Genomic DNA, 20496 nt, shown 5'->3' with positions numbered 1-20496 from the left:
AAACTACTTTTTTCGCTGGATCCGCCTATGTATTAACAGGAGAAAAATCGTGTGCAAACAAGGCGATTCACGTGCTGTTAATGCCCGATTTTTATTTTTGAAATGCTTTCCCAGGGACGTATATGTAATTCTGCACAGATTGACATCTGGTATCTGCGTCTTTTTTCTTTCATAAAAACCTCTTCTTGAAGCATTAAAGATGCAATCTAAACCATAGAATGTTTTACTGTATCAGTATCTAACGCCAAATGCGCTGCCCCTAGCATTGTTCGTACTCGTTTCTTCCCTTGTTTACTCCCCTTTTAGAACTCTGCGTCAATTCAGATTTTGTAGACAACCGTGAATGTCAAAGAACCGCGTGTTTACCTGTGCGATTCTTTGTTTTTAGGTATCATATTTATGATTTTTGTAAGTATCAGTCAGTATGTTTATATCTAATTTCTCGAAGAATTTATATAAACAGCTTGGAAACTTGACACTGTGTTCGTACTCATCCGTACTCCAACTGCGTGTCCGTACTCAATGTAACTCGAATGTAAAGTTATTATTCTTGAAATTGTGATCGAGTCCACCAAATTGTGAAATGATATGAACAATTATTGGTAACTTTATGTTTGTAATAATGAGAGATAAAAATATCGCTTAAAACTTTCAGGATGTGCTTTTGACAGCGTTGTTTATTTCCGGGCCCTGGATACGGATATTTAAAATATGTTTACCGTTTCCAAGAACAACTGGAATGGTAAATAATAAATGTACCGGAATCGTCAAGTCATCACATATGAAAACAATACATAAATCGTCGTGAAATATATTTTTTATGCAAGAATAGCGACAATACACGTTTGTTTTGTGTATTAACGTCTGCAAAAGCCCTTGGGATATGTTTGTGACCTCGACCTCCGGTCTCTGTCACAAACAATCCCGCCGGCTTCTGCAGACGTTAATACACAAAAAAAAACGTGTATTATCGCTACACTGGTGACATTTAAGTTCTCAGCATCTTAACAGACATACAGTATGAAGCCAGCCTTTTGATCACTGTGCCCCTCAAGTCAATAAAAAGCGAGCTCCTCTTGAGCTGTTTACAATCTTTACATACATTACTGAAAACTGAACAATACATAATATAAAAGCAAAACTCTAAACAGATGATATACCAGTTTTTATTCTTCCAATAATTATATAAACCCATTGGCACAGACTAATTCACTGCTGAACAAGTTTACTGACGTCTAGACTCATGTTCAGTTTAATTTCTTACTATAACTAGCATAACTTCCGTGAAGTTTCACGTTCTTGTCATACCTTTTTTCAAGTGCTATAGGCATGAGGTCTAGTTTAACCCTCTTTATGGAAAACAGGATTTTGTACAGAAATATTTATTGTATTGTATTTTATTTCATGGAATAATATATCGAGCACAGTTTATGTCCTTATTTTCTTTTGAGGTTACTGGTTTACGTGTCAAACCTAACTTTCTGCTAGTTTTTTTTTCTATCTCATGTAATATGATTTCCTGTTCACGTTTTTATCTTCTTTGCTGGGGGCTCTTCAGAATGTTTTTCTTCAACTGTTGGAGGTACACTAAATTCTGGAATCTGTAATATTGAAGAAGAAAAAAAAACCTAAGGCCACACCAAATGAAAACAAGTGTTCATCGGATTTTTTTTTCTGAAAAAATTGAGGCGGCGAGCCAAAAATAATTTAAATATTTGTTTTTGTTTTCAAGAAAATCAGGAGCAAGCGAAGAGCGAAGAAAAATATTTGTCTTGTTCCGACTCTCGATTAAATAATAAAAACCTTAAAATAGAATGTATATCCCTTTTCCATTAGAAATCATTTACCAAGGATTGAGAAAACATGGGTTCATTTTGGTTTGGGTAAATTTTGACCTGCAGACGCACAATAAAGCTAACTTGTGGAAAGGTAATAACATTGGCATACAGTTCAGTGTAATCAAATAATGTATGCGTTTGTAAATGCTGTTAGAAAATCTGTATTATACAACAATGCGTAAGTCTATACCAGAAAAAAACAATCCCCATAACTCTTGATTTAAATTTTGACAGAATTTTTAACTTATATTTTGTTTGTTAAAGTTTTATATAATGTCTAATATCTCTGTTACTTTCAAAACTACTGACTATTATGCCCCTTTACCTGGCAAAGCAGAGTCAAGCACTGAGAAAAGTCAAGCATGCAGCTCCCTCTTGTTCTAATTTAAAACATTCTTGACAGATTAAATTTGTTGAAACATAGTCTCAGTAAAGGTCAGAAATGGTAGTGAACAAGCATTAACATTATTCTACTCGAAGACTGGAGAAAAAGCTGAAGCTCTAAATTGGTCAGAACACAACTCCTAATGTAAATTCCTTACCCCACCCACATATGTATAAAATACTGATCATTTTGACAGGAGAACAGAAAACAGAAATGCATCATGTATTTACCCTTACCAAAATAATGTAAATTGATGTTATCAAATAAATTAGTGTGTGCTTTCATCCAATTTTCAATGAAATAAGTCCGCCTTTAGTAGCAAATTAATTTGGTAAAGAACACTGGAAGAAAATGGCGTAACTGCATATTAAGGTGAAATAACAAGATATGTGCCTTGATGAAATGTATGAGTTGTGATTAAATTACATTTCAGAACAATCTGGGACTGGAATTTTAAGCATTGTACACTGTTACGTCCGTAAAAAGTAGCGCACCAAAATATTTTGCCTTGAATTTTTTCAATGGGGCGAGCACAAGTCAAAAACAAACGAAAATTTTTGTGTTTCTGAAAATATACGAGCGGCAAATCCGATGAACAACTTTTTAATTTGGTGTGGCCTAAATATTGTATACATTGAATATAACAGGTCTACTATATGTGATCTTGACCATCAGGTAAGCAAAACTTTCAAACTATATATCTCATAATCCAATAAGTACCTTCTAGAGTTTTGTGACACATGTATGGACAGACAGACAGAAATGACAAATTCAAAAACATGACTGATTCATTGATTCTGACTATTAACATGAAAACATTCAGTCTATTTAATTTTAATTTAATTAGATGTATATTCAAGTGGCCGTTGATTCAAGATTTTCTAACTGGTTCAAATGAAATATTAATATATACTCAAAACAAAACATCAAGTATAAATAAACTTGCTAGACTTACCACAGGCTCCACAAGTCTGATCTGTAGTTTTAAATGTTGAACATTTGACCTGTCTATACTGATCTGTATCAAAACACGGTCAAACACATGTAGAGTCACAGGACCGCAACACTGAGTATTCTCCTACAATAAAATTAATGTGTTATTAGAAAGACATGCCTTTTTAAAATGGATCAAAACAAGAGCTGATTGTAAAACAAGTCTGCCCCCAATGATGCCCTGTTGGAGCTAACTGGGTGTTAAAGTGTCAGGTTCAAGTATACTTTGACTTCGACCTAATGACGCCTTAAACAATAGAGGTCATCTACTGACCATAGAAAATCATGTTTTGAAATTGGAAAGGCCCTAGCATTCTCCAGTAACTGTAACAATTTTCAGTCTCTAAATCACTGTGACCTTGACCTTAATCCTACTTAACCTCAAAACAACAGGAGTCAACTACAAACAACAGGCAAAACCATTCTATGAAGTTTGATGACCCAAACGTTCTCCAGTCAGTGTTGTTCAAGTCACTGTTGTTCAAAACCATTTTAGTCTGAGGTCAATGTGACCTTGAGCTTTGAACTCCAAAATGAAAAAAAGAGTAATTTCACATAGAAAATAGAAGGAAATTGGCCGGGACCATATGAATTGCTCGAGCGAGCCCTGGTACTCGAGTCATCGATGCTCGAGCGTGCGGTGTTTCACTGTAATCTAAAGGCTTCAGATCATCATCCAAAGTGAAGGCCCCAGAATTCCCTTGTTACTGTCTGGCAAACAAAATGACGGATAAACGACCAGTAAAAGCAAGATATTTATCTCATATTCTTCTAATGGTTTTAAGTTGTTGGTCTTCATTATACATAAAAACATCAGAATAATAAGTGTTGTAATGGGTCAGCCAAAACTGCAAGTGCCTGTATATTGCCTTTGTTGAAATCATGGCTTTAATAAATATTGTCTCTTTAGGTGTATTACAACCCAGATGAAAACATACTTCTTCACTGAACACAAATGTTGGTCCTTTCTTGCGGCCATCTGTATTAAGGTATAAAGTTGCCTCGAGACCATATTTTGGAATAAGAACTTGTACTGCATTCTTTCTAACAAACAGTATGTATCCCTCCTCATCAATGACTCTTTTCTTGAAGAATAACTGCAAACAAAACAGTTAGGTCTATAATATTCAAGCTACTGAGTACATACTGTAAAACCATGATATATCCTAGGCAAGCAATTTTGTGGTTTTAGCCACTATGACTATATTGTGCTGACATGAATTCATAGATTTCAACTTCTGAAGCCATGTTATTTGTTCATTGGGGTGTAATTTCATGGAATGACAAAATCACAAAATCTACTAAAATTAGCCTCCAGTGAAAATTGATAATTTCACAGAATTAAATACTCATTGGTATGAAGTATTATATTCTCAAATCATTTAATTCTCATGAGGGTCTAGCCATTGTTGTAAATCCATCAAATTTGATCCAAACCAAACAAACAAATTCCAATATAATGTAAATACCAATGAGGTACTAATATTAGTGAATACTGTTTGTTTCTGAGTAAATCAATGAAATTTAATCCCAACAAAATATAATTTCCATTTTAATCTTTGTAACATACACAAATGTTCCTACAATACAGCAATATTTGCTGAAATGATTTTTTTGGTCCAGGAAATTAATCAATTTCAAAGCATCATTATTCCATAAGAAAAGTTTCTTGTTTAATGTAGGTAGTTGATAAAGTCGCCAACCACAAATAAAATGCCAACAACAATGCTTGACTAAATAATTACAAGTTTTATCAATAATAACAAACATTCCTTGTGGCTTTCAAGTATTGTTTGTAGAAGACTTCAAGTGTTTTGAATGAATTTGAATGAAGCCTTGGCTATCATTTCACAATCTATAAATCTCTTTAAAAAAAACTCATAGGAAATCTGCATCAAGGTGAGACTCACATGTGTGTGTAGATTTACAGATGAACGTCCAGCATATTGCGCCATCTTGTGTCTATAATTGAGATTGTTACAGATAGACTGTGTCTTGTGTTTATCAAGAAGCTCTGGGTAGGATGAGTCAGCACCTATACATACAGCTAGCAGACGATGCACGAGTATATCCGAGTATCTGTAAATGCATAACATGGAAAATAATTTAGTAGATATGTTTAGTTTTAAATCAAACTGAAACTAGAGATGCTTTTGAGAAAAGCACATGTCTCCCACAACTGCCTAATCATCAAAATAGCCTGCAAATTGCTGACCTCAAAAAGACCCTTATACTACTTATCATCTAAATAGCATGTGATTGTTGACGTCAAAAAGAACATTATATTACTTTCGACAGTAGTATAGTTGTCCTTTTTCGGTTAACAATGCACAAGAAATCTGAGCGTTTTTTTTTGGTAATTCAAGTGCCTGGGCTTATCTGGCTAATTATCTTGGCCAAGGTCTTATGGTCAGATACAATTTGTTCGAGTTTGGCGAAGATTGTGCGAGAAATGTTTGACTTACAGTGCGAACAAACTTTGTGACAGACAGACACACAGACTGGAGTAAATCAATGTCTCCCACACCACTGTGTGGACCAAGACATAAAAATATGGGCCATAAGGCACTATTTCAGCTTTTAATGGTTGAAAGTCTCTCATGGAAGAATTCTAATTTCCAGGTAAAATTTTCAAACACAGTTGAGAGAGAGGCAAGAGATTCAAAGTCTGTGACCTTAACTTGATCTTGTAAAATATATACAACTTCAATTATCAGGTGGAATATTAAATACCAAATTCCTCTCTTCATAAAATGTACATTGTGTACACATTTAATTCACAGAATAACACATTTAAAGAGATAGATTTTTAAGAACAATCTAGATATTTTATACAACATGTTCAGGTTCTGTAGCAATCAGAGTATACATTTCACATAAACACTGAAAATGGCATCTGAGATTTACATACATTTACCAATGTACTTCTCGAACAAACAGCATTGGTACAAAAGTTCTGTGAAGGGTTGATTTAAATTCATTGTTCTTTCATCCTTTTCCTTTTTGTTGGGTTTTACATCACATCAGCACTTTTTAAGTAATATGGAGGTTTTCAAGATTTTGATAGTGGAGGAAGACTTGTGACCCTTTTAGGTCATTTGGTCATATTCTACTATAATCATTAAACTATATTGATTCCATTCATAAACTTTTTGCACTTTTAATTAATATAATGGCAGGCAGTGTACCAGTGTTTCTGGTTTTCTATACCTGTACTAACCTGTTTTCTGCCAAGTCACTGCCATCTTTTCACATGAATCCAAGGAGAAAGACAAATGATTTTCAGACTAAGTCTTTTAACAAACTGTCATGGTGAATGTGTGCCTCTACAGGGGATTAAAATTATGACCCAGTGATCCAGAGATCTGCACTCTCCCAATTCAGCTATGCAGGTGGTCTATTTTGGGATTAGAAACTTCAAATGCAAAATGATGACAAAAACGTACCTTCTAATTGGAGAAGTAAAGTGGGTATAGATCTCACTGGCTAGACCATAATGGAGAAATTCTGATTCTGGTATCATTCCACTACAAAAATACACCGCCTGCATCATACATCTTGTTGTCATTATCCGTAACATGGTGTTGAAATATTTGTCGTCTTCTATTACAGCCGCATTTAGACTGTCAGCTAAATCTTTGCCTTTTGATACATTCATTTTGAATCCCTAAAAATAAAACAATATACTGCAAAATGGTTTCAGCAGTGTTATATTCCTGTGACAGTCAAAATTACTCTGTATCGAAACTAGGTTTTTAAAGCAAATATCTGTCAACCCCAAAATAGATCAGAGAAAGACAAAAATTAACTACACACATATTTTCAAGTATTTTTATTTTTTACATTGTCAAACTGTACTGAAAATAAACTGCCTTGAAGGGAAATCAAATCTTTGATCTCAAAACTGACAATGTTGTGTTAACCTTAAAAACAAGAGGGTCATGATGACCCTGGATCGCTCACCTGAGTAATATGAGCTACATGTCTCAAATGTCAAACTGATGATTTTTAGAAACTTTATGAAAGATTTTCTGATGTACAATCAAGTTACCCCTGGGGCGGGACCAATTTTACTCCGGGGGTCATGATTTGAACAAAATTTGTAGAAGTCTACTAGGAAATGTTACATATCAAATATCTAAGATCTAAGCCTTCTGGTCTATTTTTAGCAAATTTATGAAGATTTCCCTTTGTACAATCAAGTAACCTCTGGGGCTGGGTCAATTTCACCTTGGGGGGGGGGGGGTGTCAAGATTTGAATAAATTTTGTAGAGGTCCACTCGGCAATGCTACATTTCAAATATCTAAGATCTAGGCCTTCTGGTTTATTTTTAGAAAAATTTTCTATGTACAATCAAGTAACCCATGGGGTGAGGTCAATTTGAACCAGGGGGTCATGATTTAAACAGATTTTGTAGAAGTCTTTTAGGCAATGCTACATGTCAAATATCTAAGCTCTAGGCCTTCTGGTTTATTTTTAGAAAATTTTGAAGATTTTTCTATGTACAATCAAGTAACCCATGGGGTGAGGTCAATTTGACCCCGGGGGTCATCATTTGAACAGATTTTGTAGAAGTCTTTTAGGCAATGCTACATGTCAAATATCTAAGATCTAGGCCTTCTGGTTTATTTTTAGAAAAATTTTCTATGTACAATCAAGTAACCCATGGGGTGAGGTCAATTTGAACCAGGGGGTCATGATTTAAACAGATTTTGTAGAAGTCTTTTAGGCAATGCTACATGTCAAATATCTAAGCTCTAGGCCTTCTGGTTTATTTTTAGAAAATTTTGAAGATTTTTCTATGTACAATCAAGTAACCCATGGGGTGAGGTCAATTTGACCCCGGGGGTCATCATTTGAACAGATTTTGTAGAAGTCTTTTAGGCAATGCTACATGTCAAATATCTAAGATCTAGGCCTTCTGGTTTATTTTAAGAAATTTTTTGAAGATTTTCCTATGTAAAATCAAGTGACCCCTGGGGCGGGGTCATGATTTGAACAAATTTTGTAGAGGTCCACTAGGCAATTTTAAATGTCAAATATCTAAGCTCTAGGCCTTCTGGTTTATTTTTAGAAAATTTTTGAAGATTTTCCTATGCAAAATCAAGTGACCCCTGTGGAGGGGTCAATGTTGACCCCTGGGGTGATGATTTGAACAAATTTTGTAGAGGTTCACTAGGCAATGCTACATGTCAAATATCTAAGCTCTAGGCCTTCTGGTTTATTTTTAGAAAATTTTGAAGATTTTTCTATGTACAATCAAGTAACCCCATGAGGCGTGGTCAATTTGACCCCGGGGGGTCATGATTTGAACAAATTTTGTAGAAGTCTACTAGGCAATGCTACATTTCAAATATCTAAGACCTAGGCCTTCTGGTTTATTTTTAGAAAATTTTTGAAGATTTTCCTATGTAAAATCAAGTGACCCCTGGGGCGGGGTCAATTTTGACCCCAGGGGTCATGATTTGAATAAATTTTGTAGAGGTCCACTAGGCAATGCTACATGTCAAATATCTAAGCTCTAGGCCTTGTGGTTTATTTTAAGAAATTTTTTGAAGATTTTCCTATGTAAAATCAAGTGACCCCTGGGGTCACGATTTGAACACATTTTGTAGAGGTCCACTAGACAATGCTACATGTGAAATATCTAAGCCCTAAGCCTTCTCGTTTATTTTTAGAAAATTTTCTTATGTAAAATCAAGTGACTCGTGGGGCGGGGTCAATTTTGACCCCGGGGTCATGATTTGAACAAATTTAGTAGAGGTCCACTAGGCAATGCTACATGTCAAATATCTAAGCTCTAGGGTTTCTGGTTTTTGAGAAGAAGATTTTTTAAGATTTTCCTATGTAAAACCAAGTTACCCCTGGGGTGGAGTCAATTTTGACCCCGGGGGTCATGATTTGAACAAACTTGCTAGAGGTCCACTAGGTGATGTTTCATACCAAATATCTAAGCTCTAGAGCTTCTGGTTTTTGAGAAGAAGATTTTTTAAGTTTTTCCTTTCGGTTGCCATGGCAACCAGAGTTCTGCAAGGAATTCAATTCTTTGAACAATTTTGAAAGGGGGCCACCCAAGGATCATTCCTGTGAAGTTTGGTGTTATTCTGCCCAGTGGTTTTCAAGAAGAAGATTTTTTTAGAAAACGGACACACGACGGACGACGCATGACAGACATTGAGCGGTCACAATAGCTCACCATGAGCCTTTGGCTCAGGTGAGCTAAAAAACCAAGAGCTGTCACAGAAGAGAGCGGGCTCGACTATTTCAGTTCAACAAAGAAGGAAGTAAAAGATTGTATATTGCAATAAGCAACAGTATCTCACCTTAGATTGTGCTGCCTTAATTAGAGGATCAAAATTGGATGCAGGTGGGGACGGATGTCTCCGCAGGACAGCACAGTTTGGGAACTCCTCATGTATCTTCTGGGCTGTTGAGATGTTCGCCAATAACATAAACTCTTCTACCATGGAATTTGTATCTCTATGAATGTAACAATATGTTATAAATATATATATATATTCAGCTGCTAAACAGAAATAAGTGGGGGAAATTTCTTTTCCGTTTGAACAGTATAATAAACAATATAATAATGGTATCTTGTATGTTGGGATGAAATGCAGTCTGCACCTAGAGAGTAACTTCTGTGACAGGCTTGGCTGAAAGAAATAAGAAAATTTGTCTTTCTGATATGGTAGTCTTAAAACAAAATTTTGATCATGTTGATTTTAGTATTTTTGACTGTTAATGGCGAACAGTTTTTTTTTTCTGGCACATACAGGCACCCTAGTAGAACCACTGACCTTCCAAAAGCTAGCTTGATGGTTCCTTCACATAACTGAATTCTACATCCGAAGAGTTTTGAACAACAGCAGTGGAGGGAAAATGAAAAGAAAATGGAAATGCCTGTGAACTTGGCCAATAGAGTGCAAATTATTCCAAATCTGTGAACTTACATGGCCTACAGATGGCAAATTATTCCAAATCTTTGAACTTACTCACATGGCCTACAGAGAGCAAATAATTCCAAATCTGTGAACTTACATAGCTTACAGATTGCAATTTATTCCAAATCTTTGAACTTACTGGCCTACAAACTGCAAATAATTCCAAATCTTTGAATTTACATAGCCTACAGAGTGCAAATTATTCCAAATCTGTGAAATTAATCACATGGCCTACAGTGTACAAATGATTCTAAATTTGTGAACTTACTCACATGGATTATAGAGTGCAAATTATTCCAAATCCGTAAACTGAATCACATGGCCTATAAAGTGCAATGATTCCAAATCTGTGAACTTATATGACATGGCCTAGAGAGTGCAAATTATTCCAAATCTGTGAACTTCTGTCACATGGCCTACAGAGTGCAAATTATTCCAAATCTGTGAACTCACTCACATGGCCTATAGAGTGCAAACGATTCCAAATCTGTGAATTTATATCACATGGCCAAGTGAGTGCAAATTATTCAGTCATTGAAATTCACCACTTGCTCTTTAGAGGTTATGTGATTCAAAGTAAATTTATTATTATTTTTTAAGGATTTTAGTATTATACTTACAGTAACTGCTTAGCTTGTACATCAATAGGATCATGTGTTTCACTGTCTATATTAAAGCGAATCTCTGGAGAGGCTAGGGTAAGGGCACTGTAATGACCAAAAAATCAAATATGAAATGCTAACAAATAGAAGAGAAAAATAGGATATCATCGCATTCCAACTGGACATATTTAACCTTTATATCTGATAGGGATTTAGAATTACTGAAATTTCAATTCATTAAATTTCAAACATTTAAACTGCAGAAAACAAACCCCAGAAAGTTTGCAATATGCTAAATTTAAACTATTTAGCATCTCTGTTACATATTTTTCTGGTATTCAAATGTCTTTGACTCTACACTTCCAAACCTTTGCTTACAACTTATAGTTTCTCAACCTTGGATGATAAAATATGTATCATTAATTCAATTTGTAGTGGTAGATTTAGACTCAATATACAAAGGAGCTAAATGTTGAAGTAGTGTAGTTTAGTGCTGATGTTAATATGCCTGTCTTCGAAGAAGAAGGGGTTTATTGTTTTGCTCATTGTCAGTCCATCTGTCAGCAGACCATTTATAGAAACTCATGCTTAATTTCCTTACAAACGCAGTGAGTCTAAGTTGCTTACCACTGTCACAAATTTATTTTGCTATTTATGGATCAATCAATTAATGGCTGCTGCTTCTGATTTCTTCTGGTTTGATATGGGATGTGTGTTGGAACTATATAATGTAATGGAAGCAAAGTCTAATAATTTGAGCATTATTTTTCAAAATGAAAACTTAGTTGCAAGAGAATTTTTTTACCCTTTATCAATTCTGTTTTGTTTGAGTATTTTAGCAAGTTTATTAAGACCCCTCAGACTCTTTGCTATATCATCATTCCTGCTCGGATCATCTATTATCATCTGTGCTTCGCCATATGTCAGTGATGCCTGAAAATATTATTATACAAAAATGTGACTTGTATATGTGACGCGCCATGACATTTTGGGTCCAAATTCGGTGTTACGTCATTTGAGAAAACATCGATTAAAGTTACGTCACAAAAAAAATGGTGGACGTTACCACGTGTTCGCGGCAATTGATGCATTTCTTGTTTTCAATAATACTCTACCTTGCCACAAGAAAAAAATGAAGTGACATTTATAAACATTTCCGTGTTTTGCAATTCCGTTTCTTTAAAACAATTAAATGATTGATAATTTATCGCCGTTTGAATCGACACGCCATTTGTAAACATCGAAGGTCGCGGAGAAAATGAAACTACCAAAACAATTAATTGATGATTTATTTCGATTGTATAAAGAATGACAGTTAGCGAATCTCAAGGTAAGTAAGTATTTAAGCGATATGTAGTGTTAAAAATATTATTTGAGTTCATATCGACAGTTTTGTCCGATATCTTTTCCAAAAATAGCCCGGATTTGACACTAATGACAGATTCGAGGTAGATTTAGCGCAGTTCACATTTAATTTACAAGTGTCAATACATTGTAGACTATATTTTATTTACTAGATCTGCCATGAATTCAACTTTTTTAAATCGGTTTTGACTCTTATTCAGTAGAATCTGTATGCAAGACAATTACAAGAAGTAGCGATAACAAAGGATTTTTTAATTTTAAAAAAATATAAGCATATGATACATAAAAATGAAGGTTTTGTCAAAGGAAAAGCAATAGTGTAATATAAATAGACTCTAATGGCAAAAAAAAAGGTTTTTTCAAAAATTAAATGAAATTTTATCTTTTTTATTCTGTCAACTCCTCAGTTTCGTTCATAGGTCATTTTGGGGGCTGGAGAACTTAGTTTTCGGTAGAATATATTATGGCAGTCAAGTGAAGAATCATTCAGTTATAATAAATGAATACACATTTAAGTTATTACATTGAAAACAACAGACAGAGTGTGATCACAATAAATAATGTCTCACTAAATGGGTTAAATAGACAAAATTATTCAAGGAATAGAAACAGTTGCCTGAATATGTATTTATTTAGATAAGAATCTATAACTCTCCATGTTATAATCATAAACACCAATAATAATTTGTGCTCAAAGAATAAACAAGCTAAAAATGTGTGGGTGGGGTACACTAGAGTGTATAAAAAACGTTGGAACTATATAAATAATGAGTGTCATGTGCTGATTGCTATACTCAATAATAGCATGCTGCTTTATAAATCAATTTATAACATTATTTTCAATAAAGAATAATTTTAAAACATTATATCCTCGCTTGAAATGCATTTTCATTTCTGTCAAAACATTGTCGGCCATTTTACAGGAGAGCTTCAAGGGGACGTAAATCTTATTGACGGAAATCACCGAAATTTTACGACATATGCCTCGTGAGCATTCGTTCATTTCCGGTTTAGCAGCGGAAAATGGCGGAAATTTGACGAGGAAATCTTTCACACCCCCGGTCACTTCAATCCTGCTGCGCCACATTGCGCTGCAATGAAATCAATATTTTATGACTTCATATTGTTTGTAAAGGATTGTATTGGGTATATTTTATCATAACTTTGCCTAATTATATATCTAAATTTAAGAATTTTTTGTTGAAAATTGGCAAACTACTCGCGCTTAGAAAATACTAATGTATCATTTTTCAGGAAATATTTTTAGTGGACGTTAATCTGCTCACAAAAAGCTTTCATTTGATAGTAAAACCAGTTGTGTCATGCATATAGTTTTTGTGTAATGATGATTTACATGTTATGACCAAATGCCAGTTATGAAAGACAAGCGCGTCAGTGACGGTATAAAATGTTGAAAGGCGGAAGTTTATCGATCGAATTTGGAACTTACAAATGTATTCTTCCTGATGATTTATGGATATTGAGTGAGATTATTTAAGAAATAATATATCTCATCGGTGATTTGTCGCTGAATAAATCACTGTTTGGAGTTCAGATGCGAAGGAATTATTCACGAGGGCGTAGCCCGAGTGATATAATGCTACGCATCTGAACGACAAACAGTGATTTATTCAGGAGCAAATCACTGAATGAGATATATTATTTCGATTCTAACACGTTATCAAGAACTTTAAAGTACACCCTTGTCGGCATGCATTAAATATTTGCCCGTTTTCAGTCGGGTTCTTTTCCAGCGCGCCCTTACGCCGCTTGACGCTATGACGTAATAGTTGTGACGTCAGAACAGTGAATTGTTGTTTAATAATTCACTGTTTCCAGCCTTCTTTGTTTAATAGGAAAATGAATCGGATCGTGTTAGAATATACATTTCATCAATTTGTAAAGTTTATATAACTTTTCAATTTATATGTAAGTTTATATTTTGGATTTTTGTGTATCAGTTATACATTGTGACAGATGTGTACTGCGCTATCGGAAATTTCAGTGATATCGTTACAAGAAGTATTCAGTAGAATCAGTATGCAAGACAATTACATGAAGACCTTGTGACTCTGGTGCCAGACAAAATTACAAAAGTCAGTCATAATGTTTAGTTACATATTAAAGTTAAAGCCCTGATCATTTTATAAATATAGCCATGCCATGAAAGTGACTGATTAGGAATAGTTGAAACACATCTATTGTCAGCTTCAACCACTAATTTCTTACATGTAATGTCAAATCAGTCCATACATAAAACTTCTACAAGGCATAAATATTGTTTTTACTTGGAAAGAGAGTTTTTTCCAAAGTTTTTCATGTTAAATTTGCATACTGTTCACTTGGCCATTATTTCTGGATTCCTCACCATTCTGTACTGTTCTTGGCAAGTGACTAAAAACCACTTAGTAAAATAAATAAACTTTAGATACATTTTTTGAAAGCCTTGCCAGGAATTCAAACCTATTACTCTTTTTATAGAAGTCTTTGTGCTAAATATGTACTGAGCTAACTGCCCAGGGCATTTTTATCTCACATTTCAGCCTTTTTCAGTATTTATTCATTTTACAGATCAACCACTGAGGATTGTTTGGCTTGATGCAATGACCTTAAACAGTGAAATGATTTTCCAGGAAGGTCTATACACAAGCTGGATTTTATGGGGGTTTGTAAATTTCTTCATACATTTTTACAGTTACTATACTGCTATTCTAAGAAAGATAAAGACATTAAAGTAGCATAAACATATTCATTACATTTTAAGAATTTTTAGAAAAATGATTTTGATTACAGACCCATTCAACAAATATGTGTAATATATTAAGAAGTGAATAAGTAATGACATACAATAATTGAATATATCATGTATGTATTTTTTCATATTTTCAAAATTATTTTTACAGTATTTGTGTTTACATTAAGTTTGATTGCATGAACTGTATGTCTAGCCTGTAGGAATCTTAGCTAGTTTATGTATTCTTGAAAAACCACTTTTTCTGCATGAATACTGTAAGATTCTTGGATGAGTTTATACTTATCAAATCTGCTTTCAGTCAGCTTTTAACAAAAAGACTCTCTTAAGCTTGAAAAGATGCTTTACAGTCTTATATTCTGTAACCTTACACTAATCTTATTAAAATGAAGTTCTAATGTTGATGAATTTTTGTTTTGCAGTGATGAAAGAACTATGAATATGTAAATGGGAATGAAACAGAAGGAATTAATATGTTCTACTGATCATCCAGCTGAAATCATGCCTGTGGAAGAATAGAGTGCATGTCACAAATACTGATATGAGCAAATAACTCCATATTGCACAAATAATGTCATGTTTCTTGCCCTCATGACCTGAAAAGTTACAAATTCTAGTTCAAATTACAGATGTGTTTTAAGAAAAAGTAAAACTTAGTCAGCTGTGAGAAATATTGGGTAAAAGTAGTGTTTTGATGTCATGACAGCTGTGAAGTTGTTTGAGAAGCACTATCCTAATTGTTCTAACAATACAGAATTTAACTTATAAAATTTCCAAAACTGCATGCATGAAATAGTAAGACATGTCTGTTGAATGAATCCTAGTTGTTTCAAAACTACAACATGTGTGACATTAAAGCACAACCTTTGGAGGAAACATTTTTACAATCAAAACTGCCTTGCCAGTGTGAGTGTAGGAAGGATTTTTCCAGAAATGACAGAAAACTACCAATATAGAAGAAAATATTTGTTACTGGCTGAATATAATATATTTTATTTCAAGAATTAATCATGTTAATCCATGGTTATAATTGTGTTAAAAGATATTTTTACATGACACATCATGTGTCTTGTTTATATTCTGCTAATCAGACTATGTTCTGCAAGAAAATATCTTTTATGTGTAACCATCAACAAAACATGTCATAACACAAATCTGCCATAAAATGGCAGAGCTGTAATGCAGGTAGGCATATCAGGAAAATATGTAGTTCTGAAAGACAAGTTATATTACATAAAATGATGTTTGTTTTTTATAAATGATCATAATTGACCATTTGTGGTGTAAAACAAATGTATACTGAACAGATGCTAAATGAATGTTCTGATTCTTTCTGGAAAATTTACAAAAAACTACTATTTTAAGAAAATAGTGCATTGTTGCCATGGTAACATTAATTTAATTTTTAAATTATTTTGGATATCATCATATGTAAACAGCAACTTTCTTGTTTATATGTTATATATGTTAAGCTGTATTATGTTAGTGAATATATTTTCATATGTAATAATTGCATAAACAAAGCACTATGTTATTACACAAGCCTGCCTTAAAATGGCAATAGTTGTAACTGAGAGAGGTGTATCTGAAAATTATGTATTTCTCAAACCATATTACATTAATTTTCACAGAATGATGTCTACTCTCTTACTTTTAAATAAGAAAACAGACAGCTTTTGATGTAAATATATGGAAAAACACTTCCAATATTCAATTTATTACAAAGAAATTGCCAAAAATGTTAGTATTTTTGTAAGAAAATACCACATTGTTGCCATGGTAATGTTAGAATTTTTGTAAGAAAATACCACATCGTTGCCATGGTAATGATTCACTGATCAGTATATCTAGGTCTTTTGAAATTTTAGCAAACTCACAGTTGATAATAACAGTGTAATAATTATATCTTCTTGCCTGATTTTCTTTCTTACTGTTTAATAGATAAGATGTCTATAATGATAAGATAAATGTCCTAGTTTTTGGGATGTTGTCTAATTTGATATCAAATAAATTCTATATCTTGTTCAAAAGAATGTCATAAAACAGTTGTCTGTAAACGGTTAGCACACTAGAAAAAGTTAATTGTGTATTTATTTCACATTCTATGTAATTTTTTGCTAGATTCATCAAGAGACTGTTAAAAAAGAGGTTAAACAACAGTGTTGCTATAGAAACGATTTTTAGAACATAAATATTTTTTATACTACATGAAAGAAAGAGACAAAAAGAAATACATTCCATTAATTGCATGTTGCTTTTGTTATTTTATCATGTATTTTATCTTGATATTATTTAAATATGGTGTCATTATTAAGATATACTGCCTCAATTTTGATACAGTTAGACAAATACATGGTGTCCGAAAAAAGGTAATATCTCCATGACAACGACTGATTTTTGTTGTCAAATTGAAGATTTTTACTCAGAACGGGTCAGTCTGTCATATTAGCCCAAAACCCCATTTTTGATCAAAATTGCATTTGGACCCAAAATCTCATGCTCTGTCACATATTACAACGCTTTACATCAGGGCTCCGGAAATTTGCTGGTTTGTCAGTTTTGAACCAATTTTTGACTTTTTGGACCGATTTGTGAAGTGAAAAAAAAAAAAAAAAAAATTGGTGCCGTAAAAATCGAGAAAAGTATAAATTTCGATCTGAAATCTCAATACACGATCACCTACCAAGCAGGAAATTGTTGCTTGCACCCTCAGATAATCAATAAACTTATCAAACGGTCTGACTGTCACCTTGGTAATCGGTCCGTAATTAGCATGTGACACAACAGTGCTCACGTGGAACATCCTTTAATGTTTGCAGGCAGCCGACTGCAATGTATTTAACACTTCTGACTGGTTTCTAAACAGATTGTTTTATTTCAATAGGCTATGTCTGAAGATGGCTGGTTCACGTGGGGTCTAAAAACTAGGTCACCCTGTCAAATCAAAGTAAAAGTTTGTGAACACTTTAACTCATGAGATATTAAGCTCGCGCTTCGTATTGTCATGCGTTGTATCGCATGTCTTGAGTCGACCTGAATTTCGTTACACAACAGCCCAGGGGCCAGCAATTGTTGATGGAGGAGGAGGGAGGGGGGGGGGGGGGGGGAGTGGCACCAGTTTAAAACAAAAGCGTCAGAGGCGACGTCTGCGGTAGGTACGGGGTTCCTCTATCCGTATTTGTGGGAAAGTTTTTTATGTACAGGTATGAAATACTGGCCTGTGGTGCATTTTTGTCTATTTTTTTGAGATACGTACTAGAGGGGCACTCCCCTTACTTTAGGTGGTTAGGGTCTTTTCCCCTTGACAAGTTTGAAATACAGATATGGAATGCTGGACTTTATTGCATTTTTTGTTCAAAATTTCGATGTATATGGGAGGGGTTATCCCTGCCATTTTCGAGGGCTCAGGGGCTCTCCCCGGGAAAGTTTGAAAAACAGGTATAAAATGGTTGCCGCTGGTGCATTTTTTGTCTTAATTTTAAGGTACTGGAATTTTAAGGGGTCAAGGGTTCTTCCCCCTGGGGAATTTTGAAATATAAGTATAAAATGTTCGCCTCTGGGGCGTTTTGGGTCTACATTTTGAGAAAATATTATTTCCAAAATAATCGGGTGCAACTTAGATGAGTACAAGTCACTACTAAGCCAACAAGGGAGGGGTTGGGGGTGGGGGATCGGCTCTGGTCGCGATCTGGGCCTGTTACACAACAGGATGTTTAACTACACGACACAAAGACTGTAACTGTTTTGTACCAGCTGTAGAAAACAAAGGTTTTCTATTAATCAGATATGGATTCTATATCTTTGTTTGGAGGTTTACATTTAAAGTCATAAGGTGACTATCAAGCTTCAATGGCGGAGAAAGATCCTATATGGCCCTCTGTACATTTTTTCAGGTAAAGCGGGAATTTTGATATTATTTTACTTTTAGTCTCTTAAAATTGTTTGGTTTAGTCTCATTTCCCTAATTATCCTACTTTTCCGCCTACCCACACATAACACCCTCCCTCCCCCACTCTCTCTCTCCCCCCCCCTCCCTCCCTCCCTCTTCAGAAATGTAAATATTTATATTTTCTATTAATTGTCTTGGTGCTGTGTGTTTGTGTCTTAGATTTCTGTGTCGTTATTCACCCCGTTCCCCACCCATACCCAACCCCCACAAACATACAACATCATTACCAAATCATATTCAATTAGAAGAAACACCAGAATATTTCTGTCCTAAAACACTGGTCCTATTACAAAATAATAAATATTTTTCTTGCGTGATTGTTTAAGCAAGGTGTGGAACTCAGGTGAGCGATCTAGGGCCAACAAGGCCCGCTTGTTGCTATAAGTAACAGCACTTATCATTAAGATAATTATTTGTATTACAAAACCTGTTAATTTTTCTTCCCCCCCAAAAAGAAAATATACACAAAGAATTGATAGTCATAGTGTCAAATAGGAAGTGCGACATTTAGCGTTGGTGTTGCGACATATAACGGTGGACAAATTTTTGCGACATTTAACGTTAAAGGTGCGACATTTAGCGGCAGATGATTAACGTTACCACAATGTGAATTATTTTTATATTACTCTGCAACCAGACAAGTTTTCTTTTTAATTTTAGTAATCAATGTCAGTGAACAGTTTCTTTTGTCTGTCAGCTTATTCAGTATAATATTTTGATCAATTTCTCCTTTTGTGTTTATTATATCATTCAGGAATAAAATATTTGAGTTAATCCAACTTTGAAAAAATAAACATTTATTATTTATGTGTTTGAAACTGTTACCCCATAACATTTGTCTTCTTACCCAAACGAATGTCTTTATTTCAGGATGTTTTTCTAAGTTTTTTACCTTCAGCCAGTTTCTATTATTTTTTTATATTCTGTTTATAAAAAGCATACTGTTTTGAAAGTCCACTATAAGTGCCTGTTTCTAGAAAAATCGGAACGAATTTTCTGAACACCTTTATATTTTATTTTTGCGTCGAAATGCCTTAACTTTCTTTTTATTCTTTCTTATCAAATATATTTAATACAATTAAAATTAATAAAAGCATACGTTCTTCTTGGTTTGTGCCAATAGAATCAATATCCATAGAAGGCATTCATTGATTTAGGGGCTCAAACTTCAAGGCAGAAAAACTATATAGAATCTTGATGTAACAAATTTATAGAAATATAGATCTAATATTCAATATGAGAATATGGACCATTTTAGAAATGTCGTCCATTTTAAGAATCCTAAGAATAGTTGGCATGTTTGAATTTTATATATATATATATTTTTGTATTCTTCAGTCTATTAATCCACTCTGTAATCACGACTTTTGCCATTAATATGTTTGGAAACTTTAAAAGGTTCAATTCGAGATTTGTCCGATAGAATTAAAGAGTTACCGGACATTACTAGAATTCTACGGAAAATATTTTTTTCGCAAATAATTTTTCAGTAGTTGTGGATTTTAATGAAACGTCCCAAAAATCGTAAATAAACATAGTTATGTTCTATAATATGGTGAATTCTAATATGCTTTCCTCTGTTAAAACACTCTTACGCTAGAATGACGTCACGTTAACGTGCGGTGACGTCAGTGTTTTTGTTGCGACCAAGAAAGAACGCTACTATA

At 34.1% G+C, this 20496-nt stretch overlaps 2 protein-coding genes and 1 long non-coding RNA gene across 3 annotated transcripts in view; 2 read left to right on the top strand and 1 right to left on the bottom strand.

Annotated features, from left to right (window-relative positions):
- LOC123548760 (uncharacterized) overlaps positions 1-20496 on the top strand; it is a 169156-nt gene that overhangs the window by 65429 nt on the left and 83231 nt on the right. The gene's annotated exons all lie outside the window — the stretch shown is intronic.
- On the bottom strand, positions 1524-11669 carry LOC128558056 (exosome complex exonuclease RRP44-like). The gene is made up of 8 exons (XM_053546842.1): positions 11569-11669; positions 10782-10868; positions 9541-9697; positions 6663-6883; positions 5127-5295; positions 4155-4313; positions 3179-3301; positions 1524-1601 (listed from the first exon to the last, which is right to left on the bottom strand). The coding sequence occupies exons 1-8, from the start codon at positions 11667-11669 to the stop codon at positions 1524-1526; spliced, it is 1095 nt and encodes a 364-aa protein (XP_053402817.1).
- LOC128557782 (uncharacterized) lies at positions 11999-17327 on the top strand. Its single transcript, XR_008371382.1, has 3 exons — positions 11999-12093; positions 14700-14793; positions 15303-17327. It is a non-coding gene; the product is annotated as an uncharacterized LOC128557782 (long non-coding RNA).

Source organism: Mercenaria mercenaria, chromosome 6 (genome assembly GCF_021730395.1).
Source record: "Mercenaria mercenaria strain notata chromosome 6, MADL_Memer_1, whole genome shotgun sequence".
NCBI classification, from domain to species: Eukaryota; Metazoa; Mollusca; class Bivalvia; order Venerida; family Veneridae; genus Mercenaria; species Mercenaria mercenaria.
The sequence above is the reverse complement of the archived record's forward strand: the minus strand, read 5'-3'. Positions and strand labels throughout refer to the sequence as shown.